Genomic DNA, 26,855 nt, shown 5'->3' on the forward strand with positions numbered 1-26,855 from the left:
AATACTTCCCTCTCCACTTTATTTAAATTTCCTCCCAGAGGCCGACTGGCTGAGACTGCCTCAATCTGCCCTTGGCAAGCAGTTCAGCAATGAATGCGGGTTGTCAGTTCCTACAGAAAAGCAATCTCCATTGAGATGATCCCTGGTTAAGGGCGTTGTTAGATCCGCAAGCTTGTTGACTTTTTGCATGGCAAAATTCAGGTTTGTTTTAAATATCCGTTAAAGAGTATTACAGATGATTCAAATGTTTGGCTCCAATTATAATTCTAGCATTGCTTGATTTAAAACTGCATTTTATTGGTGAGTGTTGAACAAGACCCCCAGGATATCTTGGATGCAAATGTATGTCTGATTTTGAGATATTTTTTTTTTTGCAGGGAGGCACTTATTTCTTACACGACAGCATCTTTAATTCCGAATACATAAGAACATTCAAGAGGCGTAGTGATACAGTTTTCGGATCGGAACAATGGTCCAGGGTGAAGTGTTTTTGTACACCTGCAATATTCACGCCACTCCCTTCAGATCCCTGTGGATCCTGACTGCTCCGCCTCTCCGCAACAGGCTGGCAGTCTGATCCGAAAGTATAGTTCTCCGCGTTGGAAGGAAACTTGCACTATTAAAACGGGGATTAGGGCAGAGCTCTGTGGCAGTGGGTCCACGGGGCTTATTTCTGGGATTTTTATAATAGAACATCTTCGCCTTGCGTCTTCATTTTTAGCAGCATTACAAGGATTCGCCAGGTCGGGTCAGCTAAAAAGGTAAATAGACATTGGTCCCAATTCGGGATTCGTTAATCGATTTTGGATTAAATTGATTTATTTCATGGGTTCTGTTATGGTTATTGAGTTTCTTTGTGCGATTTGAATTGGACGTCCTGAATTTAGTCGCCTAAAGAGCGACTAAGTGGAAATAAATATCAATTAAATAAACTGCTTTCACTACAAAATATATTTTCTGTCTACTGCTGTACTCGGGTTATTGAAAGAAAACAGCAGATATACAGTAGAAAAAATCTTTTTGCAGTAGGTTATTTGTGTTTTTGGCCCTAAGACAGCGCACGGTGATAAGTCACCTGATGCCTAGGTTGACTCGTGTAGTAGGACAGTGAGTTACGACAGTTCAGTGACAGATTTGCTTAGTTTTTACCACACTGAAACGTGGATTAAGAATCGTAACTTTGGGATATTTTGTTTAGAAATACACTGCTTAATTTATTTATTTGAATTATTATTATTGAGTTTTATATTTATATTATATTATTGAGTTGCTAAATGGAGGATACGAATTATAGTTTAGCTTCGGGTTAGCAACCTTGCCTATCGTACTAATTTTTGAAGCTGGTGGCAGTAGCTAAAGGCACACTTCAATGTACAGTATATACTGTATATCGTTAAATATAACACAAGTTGCTGTAAAACTTGAAAGTTAATACAAATGTTTTAAAACGTCTTAATGTACAGTTAAAGCATTTTAGACGTGGATGTGAACGATTCGGTTTTCTTTTAGGGATGTAGTACAATGTGCTGTATGAACTATTGTAAAAAAAAAAAGTTCAGGTTTCTGAATCATAGTGGCTGCAACACTTGTTAATTACTGTCAGCCCCCGAAAATTTCAATATGCTTTGCATGTCTTTCACAGAGGACGTTTGAATCCAAACTGCTTGTGCGTTTGTGCTCATGCATCATGGAAAAAAAAATACTTTTCTTCGCCAAGTGTGTTCCTTCGACCTGTGAACTGCGCTGACGTCCGATTACATATCTTTGCACCTTCTACCCTGATTAAGTGTTAGCCCTTTTAAAAATGAAAAATAATTTACTAGTTTGGCTTTTTAACGTCATTGTTTCTATTTCTATTAATAACTAATAGTAGGCTACGTTTAATATCCTGTACTGTATTTGATCATTCGGAAGTCAACTTAATCCGTTGTATTTTTAAGTGCCTATTGTGAGGGAGGCTGTATAGAAAAGTGGATTCACACATTGATTGATGCACTAAACTTAGTGCAACACTTAGTTAAACCAGTGCTTCCTTTACATATTTTCATGTCTGCTTTCAAAGTCATGTACTTACTGTACATGAGCAAACCAATCCTGTTTTTTTACATTTTTTCGAGATGCATGGATTAAGTGAAGCATTTCTAATTTTGCACTTTTCCTGTCCTAGTAACCTAGTCAGAATAGTCATTCCATTTTTTCCCCTGTAACATTGCTGTCCTGTAGTCTCTGCAGTGTTAAGAAATTACCAAGGTCTTATTAAGTAGATATTTCTTTTGTACACACTGTATGTAGTTGTTGAAATGAAGGCATTGTTCTACAATCTTTTAAGTTTGTATGTTTGCAGCAGCTCTAAAAATGTTTGTTTTGTGAATATACTGTATTGTGTGTTATCTTCAGTCAAGTGTTGCTAAATACACAATTTAAATCCTTTAAATCCCCAAGGCATATACTGTATGGTTAGGGTGAGAAATAATGATTGTAATGAAAGAAAAAAAAATGCACAGCACATCTTGGAATAAGTATTCTTGTCCACACCATAAGAAAAAACAACTGCTTTGGGTACTGCATCATAAATTTAGAGGACAGGTGAATAAGAAATTCTAGTTTTACTTGTTAGGGAGGTTTCTTCTTGTTGCCTCATGTGAGCTGTTTCATTGTGTTATGCCACCAACAAAGACAGCCTGCCTATTGGGAGCGCTGGCTGGAATCAAGAATACCTAGATCGACACACGTGTAGATTGGTTTGTAAGAAACACTAGGGAATGATTTAGGATGGGGTACAGTACTGGATACTGTATTTGCACTGACAGTGAGGGTGTATTTGTTCGAGTTAAACAAGTCAAACGTTAATTCTATTTGCTGAGAGATGTGGCTAATATCTATTTTTAAAAATGGAAGCTGGGTTTTAAAATTATTTTCCATTAGGTGTTGAAGTGTAACTAGGTCTTTGGCTATAAGTAGAAAAGTATTATGTTCACGAATATAGAAAATTGGACTTACTTTTTAACTTGCCAATTGTCACTGGATCAGCAATTCTATTTCCTCTGTGACCTCTTCAAGCTTTGATAAATACTGTTACAGCTGCAATGTTGCAGCTATTTCAGGTCTCTGGGTGTCTGTTGGAATTCTTTCAGCTGTTCATTTACCAAACTTAAATTGCAAATTGTAACAAATTAATAATCATTGCAATTAAACTTGTTTATACGTTTGATATTTTTGTAAATGCTGCCTACTAATGCTGATTGATTAGATGATGTTTGAGAAGTGGTATTTAATGTATTAAAAACCGAAGACCAGAAAATTATATCGAGCCAAGCTTAAAAAAAGGCATTATTATTAACGGTATTTTAGGAAATCTTGAGTTTTGTGCTAACAGTATATTCTTACAAAGGTCAAATAAAGCTCCATTACAGTATATGTCCTAACCAGAAAAAACAGCATAATGAGAGAAACAGTATGATTACACAAGTACTTAAATGTCAGAAAAATATTATGCCTTCAATGATGCTGTAATCTATATTTTAAAAATGAACTTGGATTACATTTTAATATATATATATTTCTCCTTCAAAAGGGTTTGTACTTTGATCAGGACTTCAGGAATCAAGTGGAAAATAATAAGCACTGCATAAACACACACACAAGCCATTTGCAGATAAATTCAAAATGATGTTTAATTATTTGTCTAAAATTAGAATCCTTATCTTTATAGAAGTTCACTTTTTGGTATCTAAATGTCATTACCATTTTGTATAATTTTGTCATTTGTTAGCCTATTAACAGAACTGTTAGTATTTTTCATTTCATAAAGTATTCCAGTCGGTAGTTAGTTTTCCAGTTTGAATGAATATAAACTAGATATGCAAATTTTGTAATTATTTATGTATATTTTGTTATAAGTTTGTGATCTTAAATTTCAGAGTCAATAGGTATCTAAACTAATATAGGCCCAGACTCATGTTCTGGAAAAAGCTTTTTGTTGTAGTTTGTTTTAATGTACAGAAGTATTTTACTCTATTTTCCCCCCAACACTTCAGTATACAGTAGGTTTTCCTTCCTTTTTCATTATTACCCCAGATTTGGAACTATCCATTCTCCCAGTTATAGCTTATATGTGTGGGGCGATGATAAAAGAAGATGATTGAACATCATAATGAAGTGGATGTTTTACAGTCTCTACATACTGGAGATCCTTCAGACCCATCAAGACTTCTTCAGCAGAACCTTCTTCTGAATGATTATTTATAAGCACAAGAATCAGTTTGACTTGTGCATTTGTCCAGCTAAGTGTTACAGTTTAGAGTAACCTTCTAAATTCATGGCTGATCTGACACATCCTGCACTTTTCTTTTCTGTGTGATTCAATGAATGATATGTTCTTTCCTATTTCTGTAGTCTATGTTTGCATTTCATTTTCTTATCATTGTTTTTCAGTCTAAACATTCTTAGCAACATAGAGGGTAATCCAATATAAATGGGTTAAACTCTTTCCCAGGGTTGTACTGTTAATGGTTTGCTTGAAGAGGACCCTGGTTCACTGAGGAGATGAACATAAAGTCATCAGAAAGGCCTAAAATGAGAGGAGATTAGCCTCTTGTTTATGCATAATCCCATACCCTATAAAGGAAGCATTCACCCATCTGTAAAAGTCTTCTTTCCCCGAATAGAGATAAGTTTAGGGTAGAAAGAAGAAATACAATGTTTTGTTGAGCTGACTTCAGGTTTGAGGAAAAAGTGGTACACACCTGAGGAAGCCTCAACAGCTGAAATGCTGTGTGGTGTGTTTCTTCTTCCTACTTTTCTGTGTGGAATTAACCTTTACGTATTCCCTGTGTAGCCCATGCATGCTGATGCAGCTTCCCACGTGAACTAATTTTATGGTAGTCGATCAACACTAACATGAATGACTTTGGTGCGCATGGGCAGGTTCTCCTGCCTGGAATAGAAGCTTGAACCCTGGTGCCATGAGGTGGCAGTGCTAATTGCCAGGCCACTGTGCTGCTGATAATCCGGTATTGTGTGTGGGAGTTGAGATCTGATAATTATTACAAATCCTCTATGAGAGCTCTAATACATTAGACTCTCTCTACAGGAGTCTTCTTGAATTAAACAGTTTGCCCTGGTCCTGAAAATCGCTATAGATTAAGTTACTTGTCATGGTTTAACTTAACCTCTTACATTTCTCTGTTGGTACTTATGTGTACTTTAATATGTGTGATATTAAAGTACGAGCTGCAATGTTTTATTTGTAATGAATCTTATCTTTGCAACATAGAACAAAATGAACATTTTAGTGGCACGATCCATTTACCGGGATTTGAATCAAAATGGATTAAAATGCTTTTAGCAAAATATTATTTGCAGTAGTTTATTCCTTCCTTGTGTCTCATTTGCTGCTTTGATATGTGCTTTGCTATATATCAAAGCTCCATCAGGTTTCACTGGCTGTCTAAAGATAGAAGTATTTATATTACCGCATGCTTGTCATAGTCCAAAAACCCATCAAGAAAAGCGTTTATACATTTTGCTTTGCTAACTTATGAAATTAGACATCTCTGACCTCGGAGATAATTTAATTGTCATGGTAAAGTAACCCCACCGCAAAAATTTGGTGTGTTGATGATGAGGTCATATCATACACTTTAATTCTCTATGTTCATTTCAGAGTTCTGATGGAATAATGCTTTGATAGTTGGTACTGTTGGAGCCAATCTATAATCTGTAAACCTTTATATATTAATGATAGTTTTACTTGCCTCCTCATAGTGACATTGATTCTTCAGATCACTTTCATGAAAAAAGCCTAATGTAACCATAGCTAAGCTCCTGGAGAGTTGTGACAATAGAGCTTTAAAAGACAGGACCGTATTTGAAATCTTAAACCTTGAGCCTTTTGCTCTCCACTCTTTCAAATGACAGCTTACAGAGTAAAATGTTTTGTGTCTTTGATAATGTAATTTATCCTTAGTGTTTCTTTTTTGAAAGGCTAGAATAAATTGTTTGCTTTCTTCAAATAGAAAGTTCACTGTCTTCCAGCTAAGAACAGCGACTAACAGGATAAGATGTGTTAAAAGCCTTCTCTCGTGTAACGTTTTTTCACAATACGTTCTAAGCAGAGACCGGAATGAATTCTGGAAATAAATTAAAGTAGACAAGACAAGAACATTTTGCCAATGTGTATGGGATTCTGCCAACACATTGTTTCAAAAGACTCAAATATGGTAAGAGAAAAAATTGCTTCACCATATTAATACTTGTAGGGAAATCAGCACAATTTTCAAGATGTTTAAGTCTCAATATTTTAAGTTTAGTTTAGATGGCAAAGGCAAACTTGTTTACTTTGAGAGTATTTTTGTTGACTTTAACAACTGTAGGAAATGAGTGTTGACAGATAATCCTAATGGAATTTAATTTTTGAAGAGTTGCTTATGTACTGTATGTATAGGTTTGCAAATGGGGAACTGCTATAGGCTAGGAATTTAATGTAAAAAATCTCCTTTTATCATAGTCTCCCATACAGTACTTTCAAACCCAGACATGGGTCCTCTATCCTATGCTGTAGAACATAAAGAAACAATTATGTTACTTTTACCTTTCTCCGGGAAATAATAAGACCTGATGGGAATTAGTGAATGTAGAATACAGCAACTAGGTACCAGCTTGTTTCAAAAACTGGAGCGATCACATCAGTCAGATTGCAGTTCCTGGGGCGGTTCACTGGTATTTGTTTAGTGCTTGCAATATATTTGCCCTTCTTTGCAATTAACAGCTTGTTTTCCCAAATTGTTTTAATTATATTTTTTCAGTTGAAATAACTCATCTATGCTAACAGTGGGTATTAAGTATGATTAAAAAATACATTTACAAAACCTTGGAAGAATCTTGAAACTTGAACGTTAGCTCTAATCCTGTGTTCATTAAACATTTATCCCATAATGAGGTAAAGGTTGTTGTGCAAGCTGGCATTCGTATTGGTTTTGTGACAGCAGAGGCTGTGCAGAAGGTAGCTTTTGTAGTTAACCATGAACAAACCTTGAGAGCAAAATTAAAATCCAGAAAAACTGTAAAACTCCTAAATGTAATGTTAGTCATATAAAATGTCACTGACAGTCAGGCATTCTGGATGGACTTCCTTGATTATAAATTATTAAAACCAATTTTGTGTCTCTGCATATACAGTGTAATGTGAGTGATAAACTGATTTGTTTACTAAACATGAAGGGGCAGACTTTTGTTTACCATTAAAACCAAAGGTTCAAAACATTGTAACATTCAAGATATTGTCAATTAAGCCTCAGGGACAGTTAATAATAGTCCCTGGTATTTGTATAGCATCTTTTCATTTGAAAGAATCTTGAAGTCCTTCAAATATATAAGAAGGTATTTGGGTATTTTCAAGGGTACTAACTTAGAAACACTGGCCTGCAGGAAGGAATGAAAACTAGTGCCCAACCAACACCATTTATACTGTATTATCAACCTTGTTTTCCTTAGAGGTGTCCTGTTCCTGCAGTGACTAGGTCCAACTTCCCTTAGCTTTTGAGATCTGGCAAGATTTGGCTAGAAAGTGGTACTGCCATTATAATAAAAGGAGATGCATGTATATTGAATTGATTGCAACAGACATTCTTAGAGAATTGTTATAAATATAACCAGTATGAAGTGAAGAGAATAATTTCTTACTCTTGTCTTCGTTTTCAATCTACAGCCATGAAGTTATATCCTGCCATTGCCGCCTTACTGTGGTGCATTGCTGCTGGCCTGACATGGGCTGCCAAAATCGTGATTGTGCCTCCTATCATGTTTGAGAGCCACCTCTACATCTTCAAGACTCTAGCTGCTGCATTGCACCAAGAAGGGCACGACACTGTCTTCTTGGTGTCGGAGGGCCGAGACGTGCCCCCATCTGAACACTACCGCCTTCAACGCTACCCTGGCATCTTTAACAGCACTTCAGCAGATAACTTTCTGCAGTCCAAGATGAAAAACATCTTCTCTGGACGCTTGACTGCGCTAGAGCTCTTTGACATTTTGGAACACTACTCCCAGAACTGTGACGCCATGGTAGGCAGCAAGGCCGTGATGTCTCGTCTCAAGGAAGAAAAGTTTGACCTGCTGTTGGTTGACCCCAATGAAATGTGTGGGTTTGTTATTGCTCATTTCCTAGGGGTGAGGTATGCAGTTTTTAGTACTGGTCTCTGGTATCCTGCTGAAGTAGGGGCACCGGCTCCTTTAGCATATGTCCCCGAGTTCAACTCCCTTTTAACAGACAAGATGAACCTATTCCAAAGGATTACAAACACTGCTGTCTACCTGGTATCCCGCTTTGGGGTGCGGTTCCTGGTGCTACCTAAGTATGACAGGATAATGAAAAAGCATAATATACAGCCTGAAGTATCTATGCATGACCTGGTGCATGGGAGCCGGTTGTGGATGCTCTGCACTGATATGGCTCTGGAGTTTCCCCGTCCTACTCTACCTCATGTGGTGTATGTTGGTGGCATCCTCACTAAACCTCCTAGCCCTCTTCCAGAGGTAAAGTTTGAGTTTTTTTCTTTCTTATTTTGGTTCTGTATTCTGATGATATCACAACCGAGATGAGTAGAAGAAATTTTTTTCTTTAGATGCATTCCTACATTATCCATTACAGGGCCACGGGGGAGCTGGAGCCTATCCTGGCAAGCAGCAGACACACGTGGGGATACTAGCTGGATGGGATGCCAGTCCATCACAGGGCACACAGAGCGCAAACATGCGCACACATTCACACCAGGGCCAATTTTCCCAAAAGCCAGTTAACCTTACCGGTATGTCTTTTCGACTGTGAGAGGAAACCGAAGCACCTGGAGGAAACCCACACAGACACAGGGAGAACATACAAACTCCAAGAAGATAGCGCCCTAGGAATTGAACCCAGGACTCCAACCCTGAGAGGCAGCAGTGCCAACCACTGTGCCACCGTACCACCCCTTCACAAACATTCATAATAAAAAGCTTATTTTGTTTAAGTTTTATGGGTTATAATGGGTAGTAATAATGGGGAAACCATGACCTATATCCCAGGAAACTATTTTTTCATAAACATTTGCTGTGAAGCAACTTTACCAAAGTTGCTGTCAGTCTTCAGCATTTTATAAACCATCATTTAACTGACATAAATTAGCAGTTGTATTAGTGACACAGTGAAGCTCAATGAGAATTGTACTTTTAATTCTTTTAATCTCTGGAATCAAATGAGTAAATGCGTATGTGTCAGTTTGTCCAATTGTGCATCCTGCTGTGCTGTCCAATTTCTGAAGTAATTATTTTGAAACAAAAAATAATGCCTGATCACTATTTTGAACAGATCTTCAGAAGCTGCAATATCCTGTGTATTTGCACAGCAATACTACAGTGGAACATAAGAACAAAATATCAATTTTATGCGATTCAAAATATCAACCATAGGGGAAACCAAAATGGGCTGTATAAATGACATGACCTAGAATAACATTTAGTAAGTGAGTTGGTTAAGCAAAAAATGTAAAGTTACTCCTCACATTTAAACTCCAAATTTGGAAAACTGATCATTGGTGGTATTTGTTTTTAGATTAGTTGTATGTTTTAATTTTCATGACAGTGCAACACCATTAATTGCAGTGTAGTTGCACAATTCCAACGTATTTGGCTTTGGTGTGAGATGGTAGGGGAGCAGTTTGGTGAGTTGCTTTGAGAGAGATTATTTACAGGTTTTGAATTTTTGATGTTGTCTTGCAATTCTCATGAACATTCACATGCAAGTATAATTATCATCCCTAATTGGTCTGCGACAAAAACACAAACCACTCTGTCATAAAATATGTATTTGCTACTTTAAGGACTTTCTTCAAAGAAGAAAAATGTTCTGTCTTGGTCTTTGTACCTTGTAGCAAGTGATGACTTGATTGTAAAAAATGCACTAATGAAAAAATACAGGAACAGGTCAGATAAAAACAGTTTTCTGTCAGTTGTGTCCAAGTTATATAAAAGTGTTTGTTTAAGTCAATAGATAAATATGATAAAGGCAAAAAGTTTTCTTAAATTGTGACTGTTTTAGAAAAAAGTAAAAAATGTTTGGATTTTGATTTTAAACTTTACATTGTCACAGAGGTTACTGTAATCAGTTCAGATGACCACACATAGCACCGTGGTTAATACAAGTGGGTTATTAGAAATGCAGGCGGTATTCACTATGCAGATTTGGATGCCAAAGCCCCAATAAAGTATTGTAAAATCTCTAGACATTATGCAGTTTCCTGTTAAATGTGATCATTGTTTACTTTGTTTAACAGACACAAGGCTTAGTGTCCCCTGCTACTTGTCAGTGCCAGCCATGCCTTAGCTTTACTGATGCAGCTGTATATTCAGCAACATTTACTAAAATGAGGCATTCTGTTAGGCAGTGAAGTTATACAAGCTTTGAAGGGCTTCCATACAGCATAGGCGGACAGTGCTAAGTGTTGTTTTATGGGTTTAGCTTTCTGTTTAACAAAATAGGGGAGAGATTTGTGGAAATCGTAAACAAAAAGACTTATAAAACAGCCATTAAGGAATGCCATCCAAACAATGTAGTCAATATAAGTTCTACTGTGCAAAATTCTTTTATGGGCAGTACATACTATAGAAGGACACTATGCATTGTTATACTCTTTTCACTCAATGTTATTCCTTCTTTATGCAGCAGTACGGTTCTGTGGCAGTTATCTACTGTAATTTCACTGATTTAGTTTCCAGTTAACAGTTAATCCTGGTAGATTTGTACAACAGGTAATTGTATACTGTGTATACTTTTAGATTTGTGGATATGTACTGTAGAGAGGAATTAATGTTCATTATGAGGAGCTCCTGATGGTATGTCTGTTAAGAGATTGTACACGTGATAAGCTACTGCAGGACTTTATATTGGCTGTTCACGTAGAGTTTTCCTTGAGCTGTGTTCATGATTTTGAGAAATCTGACCAATGAGAATTAAAAGATGGGTATGTTTATTGTAGTCTGGGTTTACAATGACCACATAAGTAATAATAAGAAAAATATAAATGATCTACATTTAAAAATCATAGAACAAAAGCCTTTTTAAATAACAAATTAGTTCAATATATTGTGTGAACAAAGTCATACCCCCACATCTGTTAAAATGCAATAAAACACTCACACAAAAGTAATACCCAGTGGCAGACTCTAGTAGGTTGTACATAAATAGCATGTTTTTCCTGTTGAGTTCCTCTTGAGCCAACAGGATACAATTTCTCAGGTAATTCAATCAGCAGATAAAACTTTTAAAAGAAGGCTTACTGAAAAACGTTTTCTTGGCTCATTTTCTTCAATGTACCTGTTACACAAACTATTACCATGCTTGGACAGGAACATACAAGATATTTTATTATACACATGTAGGATTCAAATCTTAAATGAAAATGCTGCCATATTAAATTAAGTTAAATTCTATTTTATACTGTAAAAAGAAAAAAAATACTTATGTATAATAAATGTGCAATTATTAACATAAACGTTCCAGCACACGTTATAGTATACGTAGATGTACAGCATATTGTCTGTTTGGTTTGTATTATGGCCCATCTTCAACTCCTGAGATTTAATCTTTATTCTAAATTTTATTTTTATTTTGTATTAAATTGCATGTGAAATGTTTTTGGGTGGAAAAGAAATGGTCTTCAGATCCCTTTGTACTGACTCAAACGTATTAACACTCCTATTAATAAGCCATTCTGAAGAAGATGTGTCATCCAAAACTTTGTTCTGCTTTGAGTCTGCACGTGACAGGTGTGTCATCATTCTGTTTTCCTGTACCTTTATCTAAACTGCGTTTATCTACAGTTCCATCAAACATTTGGCCTGGTTACTACTTAATTTTTTAGGCCTGAGTGTTTAACTGTAGTTTTTGGTAAATTGAATAAGTGATGGTTACAATGGTATTGTGTTTCTTACTATTTGCACACTGTTTTGCAAAATCGTCACCAGTTTCTACTGCACATTGTAGTTGTAGTCAACTACATTTTATGTATAGTGAAATGAAAAAGTATTCAGACCCTTGCACAGCTTTCACAATGTGTTGCCTTCAGATTCAGTCATACTTTGAAGTAGCATTTTATATTTTCTGTGCACAATACAACATTTAAAACAAAAACAAAAAATGAATGAAATACAGTAGATAATTAATATGAAGAAACACTGTAAAGGCATGATTATGTATGCATTCTACCCTTTGCCATTGCAAACATAAATTTAATTTGGTTGCAAAAAAGTGCCTTAATGAACCACACAATTAGCTGAGTGGCCTCTGTGTACAATAATAGTGGCTCCGATGATGTCAGAATAAAAATCTGTTTCTTTGAGGTCCTTGGTCATCTAGTGAATTTCAAGCAAAAACTCCACCTTGAAGACTATCTTTCATAACAAGTCAATAAAGTTATTGAAAAAACACAGATTAGGAGAAGGTTACAAAAACATCAATGACTCGTAGTTCCTTGTGAGCACAGTCTACTATTATTAATTAAGGAATGGTGCATTGTACCACTCAGCTAATACTTGGATCAGGCTATCCCTTCAAACTGAGCAGCCGAGCAAGGAGGAAGCTGGTGAGGGATGTCACTGTGAGATGCTAACAACGACTTTGAAAAAAACTACAGAGCTCAGTGGATGAGCAGGGGAAAAACGTGCGTCAGTCAACAATATCCAGAACACTTTACAAGCCTAGCTGGTAATAATAATAATAATAAACTTTATTTTTTATAGCACCTTTAAAGGTGGCTTCTCAAAGCACTTTACAGAATGACAACAACAATAAATAAAAAACACACAAGATAAAACACAATTACAAAACACACAAGGAGACTGTGGATGGTGGTACTAAGTGTAGTAGGAGCAGAGGGGTAAAGAATGGAACCAGTTAAGTAAAGGCTCTTCTAAAGAAGAAGGTTTTGAGTCTGGATTTGAAGGAGTTTAGAGAAGGTGACTCTGATATCCTTGTGGAGAGAATGCAAGAGCTTGGGGGCATTACAGGAGAAAAGTAAGGCAGGATGGCAAGAAGGATGCCATTACTGAAAACAACAGAAAAAAACAAGAAGTTCAAGTGGTACTGCAAACATGGGGCAAAGTTTATGTGATCAGATGAAACAAAAGTGGAATGTTTTTGTCGAAATGCAAAGCATTGCGTCTGATGAAAGTCTAAAACGGTGCATCACTTAGCCAGCACCATTCCTACTGTCAAGTATGTTAATGGAAACATTGTGTTATGAGGCAACTTCTGTTCAGCAGGTACTGGAAAACTTTTTGAGTTTCAGGGGAAAATAGATGGAACAAAGTACAAGCAAATCTTAGAGTCTGCTAAAGACCTGAAAGTGGTATGAAAATTCAACTGTCAACAGGACAGTCACCCAAAGCACAGGGACAAAGCTACACTAGAGTGGCTTAAGAAGAAGCAAGTAAATGCTCTTGAGAATCCAAGTCCTTTGGTGTTTTGGGATTTTCTTTGGGACTCTGTAAAAAAAAAACTTGAATACATTTGCAATCGCCAAGAAATCTTGCTTGAGCAAATCCTCCAAGAATGGCCGAAGAATGGCCAAAAAAAAAGTTTGTAGAAAGTCATTTAAAAAAAGAGCTTCCTCCAAATAATGTGGGGTCTCACGGATCTCAACATGAATGCAATCAACATATTTCAGTTTTTTATTTTTAGTTTTTGCTGATATGTAGTTTAAGTCTTCATACTTCAGATGTCTTCAGTTTGAGAATTAAGGTTTTGAATTAAATATTAAGCTAAAAAAGTGTGTGTGCATCATTTTGCAATTTTACAAAACAGGACACTGTAGGGAGGGTCTGAATACTTTTGTAAGACACTCTTTTTAAGCTGTATCATTTGTGCTTTTCATCCTGCACAGTCCGCAGCAAATTCCCACTTTCCTTTTAAATTATTTCTCCTAATAAGTTTTGTCCATGTCATTGGAATAATATTTTGAATCCATGACATCCATACCCTCTACATATATTCTGCTACTTGTATCAATTTATTTGCCTACAGTTTTTGCCAAACCTATATCTGTCATAGTACCATAGCAGAGATTCCTCTCACATTATGGAGGGCATTGTGTGCTATCTTTGTTAAGATTTATAATGTTAAAACTGTCAACTCTTACTAGGAGATATTAAGTTAACTGCAGGAGGGAAACAGTCACTGTTACAGCAGGACAAACATTTAAATGGAACTAGATCAATTACACATTGTATATATTACAAAATATACTACACTGTTGCTGTGTTACCATAGTTTTGCTGAGACATCCATGACTTCTTTCTGCTATTGACCAAGCACATGGTCTCTCAAAGAAAACATGCAGTTTTTATGTGAAGTGAAGTGAGATTGTATTATTATGATGGTGATGAGGTATACAGTAATTACTCAATTAAATGCAGTAATTACTCACTGCTTACAATACATATTTGCTACTTTTTTCCAAGTTTTTTGCTCACCAAAAATCTGCCTGTTTCTGTTTTGATGAACAAGACGTAACAGATTTTTTGAAAATATTGTTTAAAACCTACAGTTTTTGTATTAAACACAGACATATTACCAAAATAGTACAGTATAACATATACTGTATGTAGTTCAAGTAGGTAGCTGAGTCAGTGTGTGTAGGCTGCAAAGGAACAAGTTAAAGGTTTATTCCATGCTGAAAAGAGAAGAAAGGAAACACAAGGTTTCAGCTGTGGAGCCTTCAGTTATATCACAATTGGACTCTTATAATGACCAGCACAAACCAATTAACTAGGAAGCAAGTATTAAACACCCAGTACTTTTACATCTTATAAAACATCTAAACATGAAGTTACTTTTAATTCGCCTGTAACACAATTAATATTGAAATATTGATTTCAAGTACATTATTTTTTAATTTTAGCTGTAATCTTACTTCATATTGGCTATTGCCTAAGAACACACCAGAATGAAACTGTCACTTATAGTATTAAGATCAGCTGACAGGAAATAGTAGTTTCATACTGGGACACTCCAAGTAGAGACTATTTTAAAAAAAAATTATAATGAAAAAATCCATCATTCTGAGGTTGAATTAATAGCCTTTGATCTATCTTTCAGCACATTTTGTTGTTCCCAGTTAGTGCAGTGAGAAGCACGTACATGAACTGCACCATAAGTTCTGCATCTGATCCTATTTGGATTGTGGACTAGATTTCTTTGCGCTTCCTGTTTAGTTAGTAGCATTTGTTCTTTCACGTCATAGTTTTGGCAATCAAAAATCGTGAGGCATCTTGCACTCTTTGAACTCTAGGTACAAAAACCTAAGGAAGTATCTTGTGCGCGAAAGCAAGTCGTGGTTGGAGCACAACCTGAAGGCTATAGGAACAATTCCGAACAAGATGGGGTCATTTAGCTCATCTAGTCCACTTAGGATGGAATGTATGTTTGCCAAGACCCACCTTAGCTTATTTAATAGTTATTCAGACAAAGTTCTTTTTTTATCATTGATTGCATTAAACCAAATAGCTTCTACATACGTGGAGAGCCACTTGAAAAAGGATGATTGAAAGGAGCTCAGAGTTTCAAAGTTGCTTAATTAACCTCTTAATTAATAATTAAGAATTAACTAATTAACCTGCTTAATTAATCTCACACCTGAAGAAGGCTCCACGGCCGAAACGTTGTGTTCTCTTTCTTCTTCTTTCTTCTTTTTTTCAGCATGGAATAAACCTATTACTTGTTCCTTTGCAGCCTACGCATGCTGACGCAGCTACCCACCTTAATTAACCTCTGTTTGCTGGAAATATGATCCATATCTTGCTTTGAAGTTCTCAAGATTGAGTTAAAATGTTCTAACTTTGCTTTATTTTGCGTTGGACTGGTTTGCCCTTTTGTTGTAGTTGTGGCTTCATGTATAGTGGCATTCCCTGTACCTCTCACGTTGTAAATATTTTGTGTGTTAAGCTATAGTTCATCTGGACTTTTTGAAGATATTATTTTTAAATATAGATTGGAACCTGCCAGGAAGTACCAGCAGACTGTACTTGTTTTTATTATTTTTTGCATAACCGATCTTGTTACACAGCATTACATCTGACATATTTGCAACATATTTTGATCAAGGCAGCTCTCATTAATCAGAGGGAGGGGCAGATTTGCATGGTTTACGGAAGTGTTGTGCTTGAGCTTGAACTGCTATACGGGTTTTGCCACGTTGGGGTTATGGCTGTTTTTTAAAATTAATTCTGAAAAATCCTTGAAGGACACTTTTCAGGGTTTTACTGGCACAGCAAGTCTGTAGCCCTGCACACAAATAGATAAAAAGACTTATTTTTATTTCTAGTCATGATCTTATTGGCCTGGAAAGTGTTTTATGTTCAGTTTAGGGTATCTCATGGTTATCTCAAGATCTCATTAATTCACAGTATAGTCATGCTTCGTGTTTTTATGTTCCAGTGAACTAATTATTTTCATCCTCATTGTTGTTTTCTTTTTGTCCTTCCGTTTGTATCTTAATGGAAAGTAAAGTAGGCACAGTACCATAGTTGCTTTGTCTCTCTGTAGACAACTGAATTGTTTAAAAATTATTCATGATTCATCTAATATCATAAAGTCTCTTATCCCTGATCAGCATTCCAGAGATTAAGCCACAGATATAGAGTGCTGGGATGGATGGGGATCCAATTCAGCAAGGGGCACGCACACAAACACACAGGGACTTCTTTCTGTTCAGTCCAAATCATCTTCCAGAGCACGTTTATGCTGATTTACTTACTGCACGTTTATTACTTTTATGACCCTTCTGCCAGGGTCATTCCATAGCATTTAACTGGGGTGAAGATCAAGTAATTGTAATGGCCAGTACTCTACATCAATTTCATTATTTTTTGTTCTGCATTCTGATTCAGCAGTATGTAGTAGTTCAGCTTGAGATTGACTAATTGCTTGGGGTCTTTATCATACAAGAACCCTTCTGACTACAGCAAATACTACTGCATGGCAAATGTTTTACATTTAAAAAAATGCACATTATATTTCTGGCAATGCACAGTGTTTTTGCAAAGAACCTTTTTGTTTTGTTCTCTTTGTCGAGAAGTGCCAACATGTCATCATACTGTGTATCCATAATACTTTTCGTCACTGTTTTTTTTACCAGATTTAGTGGTTTACATGACATGCTGTTTTTTTGGGGGGGCATTTTGCTCAAATCTTTGTAATTTACAGCTTTTCTCTTAGCAGTGATGGTTATAAGTGTTTACACTGTGACTTCCAAATAATCAGTGTGCCTTTATTTAGTTCTTTTTTCTTTGTTCACTATCATTTGTTCGCCTTCCATTTTTCTGTATGGGATATCATTGTTTTTCTTATTCTTTTTGATCCTATACTTACCCCACCGTAGTGAACAATTATCGGCAAACCACTCAATTCTAGAACGTGCTGTCACATTTCAGTTACATAACCACCTCATGACAAACAACCTTTTCGAACCCCTCCAATCTGGCTTCCGTCAACTTCACAGCACAGAAACCGCCCTAGTCAAAGTCACCAACGATCTCCTAATAGCTTCTGATTCTGGTTCTCTTTCCATACTCATCCTTCTTGATCTCAGTGCTGCCTTTGACACTGTTGACCATAACATCTTACTTTCTCGTCTCGAGACTGTGTTTGGAGTCCCTGACACTGCCCTCAAATGGTTTAAGTCTTACCTCACTGATCGCTGTCACTTTGTCTCTCTCAATGGGTACAGGTCTGAAATTGGTCTTGTCAAGTCTGTTGTCCCCCAGGGCTCAATACTGGGCCCCTTGCTCTTCAGCATTTACATGTTCCCACTTGGTCAGCTTTTAAGATCACATGGCCTCAGCTTTCATTTTTACGCTGACGATACTCAAATATACATCCATACCAAACCCGACACTGATGTGGCTGTCTCTATTCTATCTAATTGCATCTCTGACATAAAAATTTGGATGACTCAAAACTTCCTTCATCTTAACTGTGACAAGACTGAAGTCATGCTCATTGGTACCCCCCATCAACTTCGTAAAGCCAGTCCTGTAACCCTGTCTGTAGATGGCTCTGTACTTGAGCTTCAGTTATATTCGATTCTGGCTTAACATTCGACCCACATGTACAGCATACTGTCAAAACATCTTTTTTTCACCTTAGAAATATCGCAAGACTACGCCCTATGCTATCATTAACTGTGGCTGAAAAGCTGATCAACATATTTGTATTCTCTCGAATTGACTACTGCAATGCTCTACTCCCTGGGGTATCTAAATCTACTCTGAACAAGCTGCAGTATGTCCAAAATTCAGCAGCCAGAATCCTGACCAGGTCTAGTACAAGTGTTCGCATTACTCCTATCCTGGAGTCCTTGCACTGGCTTCCGGTCAAATTCAGCGTAGACTTTAAAATCCTCATGCTCACCTACAAGGCTTTACATGGCTTGGCACCTCAATACCTGTCTGAACTTTTATCGCCCTACTCCCCACCTCGCAACCTCCGCTCTTCAAATTCTGCCCTCCTTACTGTCCCCCAAGCCCGTCTACATTGTATGGGCGACAGGGCCTTCTCCTGCTATGCCCCCAAGCTCTGGAACTCTTTGCCCAAGGATATTAGAGAGTCATCTTCTCTAAACTTCAAATCCAGACTCAAAACCTTCTTCTTCAGAAAAGCCTTTACTTAACTGGTTCCATTCTTCACCCCTCTGCTCTTCTTAATACCACCTTCCACGGTCTCCTCTATTGTTATTGTTGTATTGTTGTAATTATAATTGTGCCCTATCTTGTGAAATCTTCTTATTTATTGTTGTAGTCTTCTTATTTATTGTTATTGTCATCCTGTAAAGCGCTTTGAGAAGCCACCTTTAAAGGCGCTATATAAAATAAAGTTTATTATTATTATTATTATTATTATTATAATGGGCAAGATACATGTGTGTTCTCCATATCTGAATTTTTAAACCTTTGTTTTGATGTCACTGGTTCACACCTGCTCCACTTTTGGGTTTACCACAGATAGAAGAAACTGTTGATCAATACTGTAAAAAGAGAAGCATCTGTCACAAAGTCCCATGTAACCAGTATACTAACAAAGGCTTTTTAGCCAGGTTATGATGTAAGAGACAATGACAATTTTGTGTTGGAAATTGTAGCTATCTAAAAAATCACTTGGCAAATGATCTAGTAAGGTTGACAGAGAATTTGATTTTTGTGAAGTCAATGGAAATATTGGCTTTCACTAAGGGAAAACCTATTTTTTCCTTGTAGTTGTACCATGTTGTACCATGTACAACAATCACAATTTCAGCATTCAACCATAAAGTATTTACTGTATGATAATCATAACCAATTGTCATAATTTGGTGTTGAATAAGTACTTTGTGATCTTCTGAGTAGTTTTGTGTCCATACCGTACATTATTGTTTCAGTTATTTTGTTTATGTGGTTTGAGTGCAATAAATGATGACAAGTTATGTGAATTAAGTACATATAAAGGGCTGGAACAGTGATACAGTACTGCCAGGGCGTGGCTCCCTTTCAGTATGTGAGCCTTTTGTTTATTTCCTGTCCTGTGGTGTTCGTATGCTTACTCTGTATTCGTGTGAGTTTCCTCTGGGTGCTCTGGTTTCCTCCCACAGCCAAAGGCATACTGGTAGGTTAACTGGATTCTGGGAAATATTGGCTCTGGAGTGAGTTTGTGCATGTTTGTGTCTGTGTGTTCCTTCTGATGGACTGTTTTCCCATCCAGGGTATATCTTACCTTGTGCCTGTTGCTAGTTGGGAAAGGCTCCTGTCATCCTCTGCGACCTTGAATTGGATAAAGCAGTTAAAAAAATGGATGGAAAAATGTAATGGTAAAATATTTTAGGTCTCCATTTGCAAAAGGAATAGGCTAATAGTAATTGTTTAACATTATCGTGCCATTGTAACATGATGCATGGAAATAATAAGTTCAGCAGCAGCTATACATGTAATTGCAGTTATTGAACAGCACACTAGGACAGTAAATAGAACTAATCAAGAAAATACAGTATATTGTTAATCTTCTTTATTTTTCTTTTTTATTTCATGTTTATGTAGACAAGTATAGTATCTGTGGTGCCCTGCTTTTCCAGTAGGTATGAAAAGTACACCTTTTTTGTAGAATTTTGGTTGTTTGCTTTATTAGTATGAACATCTGCATCTGTATTCTTTTAATGAAGGAATTATTTATTCAGTGCCTTAACAATGCCTTAAACCTTCAGAATAAATTCTTCAATATATGCAGTCCTTTTCATCCCGAAGAATCTCGATGATTCTTGACATGTCGAAGCTGACCCAATTTATGCACCACTCAAGTGCAGCACCAACCTGGTTGATGTGCGGTGACAATTATCCATCAGTAGGCCCACTATACTATAAAGCAGACCAAGTGAAGTGGTGGAAATGACCTTATCAGTTAAATTAAAGAGGATATCTGGAGAAGCCAGATTGTTGAAAGTGGAATTTAGATAGGGGTTATCAACCTAACTCTTATAGATAGTACCATTGGATCTCTAATGACCAAATATTCAGGAAGTCGGCTTCACTTATCATCCAGAGGATACCATATTGGGATATGGCTTTGGAAATCATAGTTTAGTGGAAACACTGCAGGCTACTGGTCCCCACTTAAAGCAGGAACTTCATTTTCCATAAAGGTCTCCCAACTTAGCACTGGTTAAGTACAACCTAGTCAACTGGCTCTACAATGTGATAAACTTGTTTACTTGTGCTTGAACCCAATAATACCTTGGACAACAAGAATAATGAATATCTCATAGAGATGCAAAATTGTGACTGAAAATACCTTCAAACTCAGGCTGTCAGGGATCTTGTCTACTCACTGACTGTGCTTTCTCTTAGACCTTTTAAATTGTGGGGAGCAATAAATGTTTATTTAATATGGGGAGTTCATCCCATTTGCCATACTGCACGCTGGGGGGAACACACTGCCACTTCAGGACCTGGAAGGGGGAAAGTTAAATCATTATATACTGTAGGTTTGCGTGCAGTTTACATGGGTTAAGATTTGATATCTTTCAGATGTTTTCATTCTGATGAAGAGTAAAACTTATCCTAAATTTAAGTCTTCTTTTTTGCCATTTTAGGAATTTGAAGTATGGGCTAACAGAGCAGAAGAAAATGGCTTTGTGCTGGTTTCATTTGGAGCTGGTGTTAAGTACTTGTCAGACGATATTGCAAAGAAATTGGCAGGAGCACTGGCACGTCTTCCTCAGAAGGTTATCTGGAGGTAGGTATTTAAGGCCCTATTTTTTGCTGAAATGTGAGGTGATTGCACAGTTGAGATCCATGCGAGAAATTGCTGTTTGTATCTTTCATGACTACTTTGTAGCTTCCAACTTCACAACATGAAGCACAGAAGACGAAACATAAACTAGATACAATAGATATAAGAATAGGTGGGTCCAGAGTGGAAAACACTCTTGATGTTTTACCCTTGGTTGGAAGGTGGTAGATACTCATTTTTTATGGGATTAGACTGGGGAGATGTGTCTGCATTAGAGCTGTAGGGGAACACTCAAAGGTTAATTCTAAATGATTAAATTTGTAACAACTAATCAGGTCAAGAAGAAAAAACAGTGTTTTGGCAGTGGAGCCTTAAGTGCGTTATCTCCAAAGGCAGAAATTTTTGTTTTTTCTTAATTAATTAATGTGTCAATTACTGCTAAAAATATAAATATTTGTAATCCTGCTTTTCATAATAATTTGTTACAGTTTTGCTAGTGTATGGTTGGTGAAATCTGGTCCGATGATTTAGCTGTGGTATATTTTATTAATGACATAAAATGAAATAATGAATTAAATAAAAAACAAGATTAGATGGTTTAGTAATGCTAAGAATAAATATATGAATCGATTAAGCATATTTTGCAACAGCTCTTAAGAAATACAACTAATACTGTTTTTATTAAGAACAATGCTTAGTGGGTTTTAAATGTTTATAATAAGCAGAGGCAGTAACACATGAAAAATGTATAGATGTACAGTACCTTTTCATTTAGCTTTAATATGCACTTGCACAGTAACTTCCAGTATATTTTCTTCTTAACATGAAAAGCATTATTATAGTTAGTAGTTGTGCCAACAAAGCAGTAAATAAGGTATTTCCTGTAGATAGTACAGATAACATTTTTCCCATGCAAATCTGGTTGGATGTTTTTCCTTACATTAGAAAACTTTTTAAGTTGGAAAAGAACCAAAAAACAGTTTCTCTTGTTTGATTTTCATTTTCAGTCTTCGTAGTTTAATGGTCTCATACTGTATAAACCCATCAACATAATATTAAAAACCCTTGCTTACTTATCAGGAATTTCAGAGATTTAATCTGATTTGATAATTTCCCTAAAATAAGGGCAATATTTAAACATGTCATTTAAGAAGCAAAACATTTTTTCTTTTCTGAAGGGACAAAATGTGTCAAAGACCAAGACAATGACGTGAATGCATTCAGCGATTTAAGAAATATTAAAGAAACAAAGCAGAACACTAGAGCAGTCCCTCCAGTTTTGTGTTGTTGCCACTTGTTTTCTGTATTGAGCCTGACAGGCTTTCCTCAAGTCCTCAGTAAGGAATTTTACAAAAGCCATATTTCACTCTAAAACAATATGCACATTTTCTGTTTTCTATTTTTAATGGTACTGTAGTAGATTCCTATGTTACTCTATTGCGTGCTCTGCTGAGCTCACATGAATACATTTTGTAATCATAGATACACATTTTTCTACTACAAAATTAACATAAAAATCCACGGATTTCTAAGTGTAGGAATACAAATGAAAAAAAAGATTAAATTACAAACGTTATCGTAAAACAGAGATTACACAAGCATAAGTGGATCGCATGCCCGAATCTGTTAAACTGATACTCTGACTTCTTTTGAATCATTTATCTAATAGCTTCCAAATGGGCTAGACTGAATTAATGACTCCCTCTTCTTTGTAAGTTTCTTCATATTCTTATGTTTAAAAGGTAGCCCAGACAAGTTTGTTGACAAAGGTAGCTGTAACAAGACTATTGTTACACTGCTTACTAGTATCAAAATAAAAATAAAGCTTTCTCGGTCCTGACCCTAATTCAGATTTCCTTGCCTCCTCAATATCTCTCTTTTGCGTTTCCTGCATCGCAGTCTCTGGTGAAGGCCCTCTACTTTTCACAGGTAGAGGATTAACAATTCAGTCTTCCTTTTCTAAGGAGATCTGCTCATTTTCCTGGGTACCAAATATATACAGTAATGTCCATAAAGTTTATGCTCCCTGATTTTCATATCATCACTTGACTTCAACTGCCCAGTCAGGTGTTCCTAACAAGTCCTACTGTAGATGTGTTCAGGTGACAGCAGGAAGTAGTCATTCCACACAGCATTCTGGGTTTAGTGATGTGAGGGTTTTTAATTTACTGTAATAATTCAAAATTGGAACAGTAAATTGCAAGAGCGCTTTGTTGGCTTAGGAATCAATCAAACATAATAATTTACAGTCTCACACAAGGATTCTAAATATGCAATTTATTGATAGAACACCAAAACATGCGTAACAAACCAACAAACATCATGAAGTATATTTGTGAATCGATCTGCCGTGATACGAAAGGTTCATCATTCACCCATTGATTATAGATCAGAGCTAATAACAAAGTTAAAATATATAGACTGTAATGTTACTGTTGACCTCATAGGATAGATCAGTCTCATACAGTTAAATCATTTACTATATTCTCACATACTGTACAAGTAGATATGCATTTATTATTGTGAACAAAACTATCAAACAAGTGTTGGCATAATCCTTCAGTCTCAAGAATTATAATGTGAAGATGGAGACGGGCTGCATTCTTGTCATGGTTTCTTCAGCTGCTTGCTCTGTAATAGGAGCGTCCTAACGCAGAGAGGAGAGAGAGCACTGCCTATTGTTTCTGAGTATAGCTCTGCCAGGAAGTTAGAGTTGTGCACAGTCGTCTGGCTGGGGCCTGCCACAGGTAAGACAGGCTGGAAAAACTCAGTTCGACCAAGCTGTAGCTTTTTACTGAATATACTTGGATATTAAGATTGTTGACAAAAAGAGTCCAACTGTTTCAGTTTCGTTGATCAGGCGAAAATATGTTTTTTTGCAAAACACAACATTACTGCTGTTGCAGAAGGAATATCTTAGGTAGAACTCTGGTCTTTAGTGACTCATAACCTGATTTACACTACTCATTGTCACATGGTTGGTAAAGTCAGATTACCAGTTTTGTTAGTGAGAGGAGAGTTGAGCCAGAGAGTTAAACAATGAAATAAGTTGGGTACTACTTTTATTAAGTCAGCAATCACAGTTGATGATTGGTTATGATTTTATCAGGTATAAACCTGGTATCCACCGTGCACTGAGGCATTAAATTAAATTAAATTAAGTTTTTAAAACACATTGTCAAAGAAGGTTAAAAACCAAGTCTCATGTGTTCTCCATTTCCTGCTAGCAATCCTCACATTTAAAGTGGCAATGACATTACAAGAGTGTTTCAAGATCATGGGACCACATATTCTGCTAAGTGAGAAGTCCGCAGCTCACATGTACAGTAAATGGTTGTGGTTTCCAAATCCATCAGGTCCATGATGTGCTCTTTCAGGTTCATGTCAGATTAATATGTGTAGTCCATTACACATGTCATGGGTGTGTTGAAAATTACTTTTGCATTTTCATGAATAATTGTGAGGTATGCAAAGTAAAGTACAGTGTGTGGGTGGAGACCATTTTCTATGTAGCTCCATAGTTGAGGAGTTATCAATACACACAAATTGTAATCTTCATACATACTATAGTGTAGCCCATCCACCACACAACATGGTGAGATCCATCATCACACCTCCACCTCCACTTCTACAACGCAAAGTGAATGTTATCTCATTTTGCATGTGATGCACGCTACCTCCTGTTGTGTCATAATAGACTAAACTGTGACTCTTTTAAATTTCTGTTTGTACAGTTTCCTGCTGTAGGTGAAACAAGCATGACTTGTTTCCAGATGTAGGCTCTGCTCTCCAGTCTTCATCCTGGAGCTGCTGTCTTATGGTATAGATGCTGATCTGGTCATGGCTATCTTAGATGTTACTGTGGCAGTCTGACAAGCAGACAACTGCAAATCACAGAGATGCCACCATTGTATATACCAGTTTTACTCAGGGGTGTGCTCAGTTTTGTGTGACTGGCCTGGCTGCCGTTGGTCATGGATTGAACATATCTGAACATTCATGAGTGCAACTGTGACAATATCATGATATTTTTAAATATCTATGTTCCATTGTATCTGGTGATCCTTAATTTGACATTCCAGCCCTTAGCACTCCGATGGCCTCTTCCATTCTGCCCTGTGCTGGTTGTGGTATTTTCTCCAGTTTTCCAGTTTTCTTACCCATGGTTTTAGGTGCAGTAACTTATGAACACCACTACAATCATTTACAAATCTGTACATTGACAAGCCATTCTAATATATATGGTGAATATTATTCTATTAATTATTTTAATATTTGTATGATGAAATTGTTGATAATTTATGAATTGTGTTCATATGTCTGGGAAAGTATTATAAACAACATATGTTGTAATTGAATATCTCTAAAAAATTTTTAAAGAATTTATTTATTCTGATGTAAAATAATACTGCATAAAAGAAATGCGAATGATGAAAGATTTAAGAAAAATACAGTCTTGTTTTTCTGTATTTTCTCAGCAAAATAAAGGTGTAGTTAAGATCCTGAATATTTGGACTCAGGTATGTTATCTTCATGTCTACTAATTGATGGCTATGAATGATAACTTCAGACATCCATGTGTACTGCCTGAAGGTACAGTGGATATAGAACGTCTACACACCCTTATTGAAATTGCAGGTTTTTGTGATGTAAAGCCAGAAATAAAGATAAATCATGTCAGACATGATTTAATATGACCTTGCAACCAACAAAATTCAAGAGAAAAACAAATAGATAATTATTATCTAAAATAATTGAAATTAACAAACCTACAGCACCCTGGTTGCATAAGTGTGCACACCCCTCCCAAATAATACTTTGTGGAAGCACCTTTTGCATTTATTACAGCAGTAAGGCTTTGTGAATAAGTCTCTATCAACTTTCCACACCTGGACTTTGCAATTTTATCCTACTCTTCCTTGCAAAAAAGTTCAAGCTCCTTAAATATGCCAGGCGATCTCCTGTGCACAGCCCTCTTTAGGTCATTCCACAGGTTTTCTGTGGGATTGAGGTCTGGGCTCTGAGTGGGCCATTCCAAGATTTATGTGGATGTGTGCTTTGGGTCGTCATTAAGGTCACATTAAAGATGGAAAAATGTCTGACGTGATTTATCTTGATTTCTGGCTTTACATCACAAAAACCTGCAATTTTAATAAGGGTGTGTAGACTTATTATATCCACTGTATGGCAGCAGTCAGATCCTTGTTTTTTATTTACAGATGCAGCCATTCAAAATTCGGGGTACAAACCTGTACCGCACGCAACTACGCACAAGCCACCGCGTCATACCGCAGTACGTGATTGGCTGGTCAAAATGACCGACAGGGGCATTCGTGGTGTATTGGTCGGTAGTGAAAAGATTTAATCATTTAAGCTCTTAACTGTGCACATTTTAATCCGCTTAGTATTGAATATTTATATGGAATTTTACAACTAAAGGGAAATTTTAGTAGCTGAGCATAGAAATAATAGGAGCATAATGCATCTGAAGGTCATAAACGATATTAATTTAGGAACATAAACATATTATGTAAACTGTATATTGCTGGTCTTGGTAGTTTAAAGAAAA

The 26,855-nt window shown here is 36.5% G+C and overlaps 1 protein-coding gene across 1 annotated transcript in view; it reads left to right on the forward strand.

Annotated features, from left to right (window-relative positions):
• The first annotated feature begins 570 nt into the window (after positions 1-570).
• ugt8 (UDP glycosyltransferase 8) overlaps positions 571-26,855 on the forward strand; it is a 42,047-nt gene continuing 15,762 nt past the window's right edge. Inside the window, exons 1-3 of the mRNA XM_088917715.1 lie at positions 571-761; positions 7,709-8,535; positions 21,147-21,289. Coding sequence (XP_088773841.1) covers positions 7,711-8,535; positions 21,147-21,289 — 968 coding nt within the window. The 5' untranslated portion in view covers positions 571-761; positions 7,709-7,710. The remainder of the gene's footprint in view (positions 762-7,708; positions 8,536-21,146; positions 21,290-26,855) is intronic.

This window comes from Atractosteus spatula, chromosome 1 (genome assembly GCF_055471065.1).
Source record: "Atractosteus spatula isolate fAtrSpa1 chromosome 1, fAtrSpa1.hap1, whole genome shotgun sequence".
NCBI lineage: Eukaryota > Metazoa > Chordata > Actinopteri > Semionotiformes > Lepisosteidae > Atractosteus > Atractosteus spatula.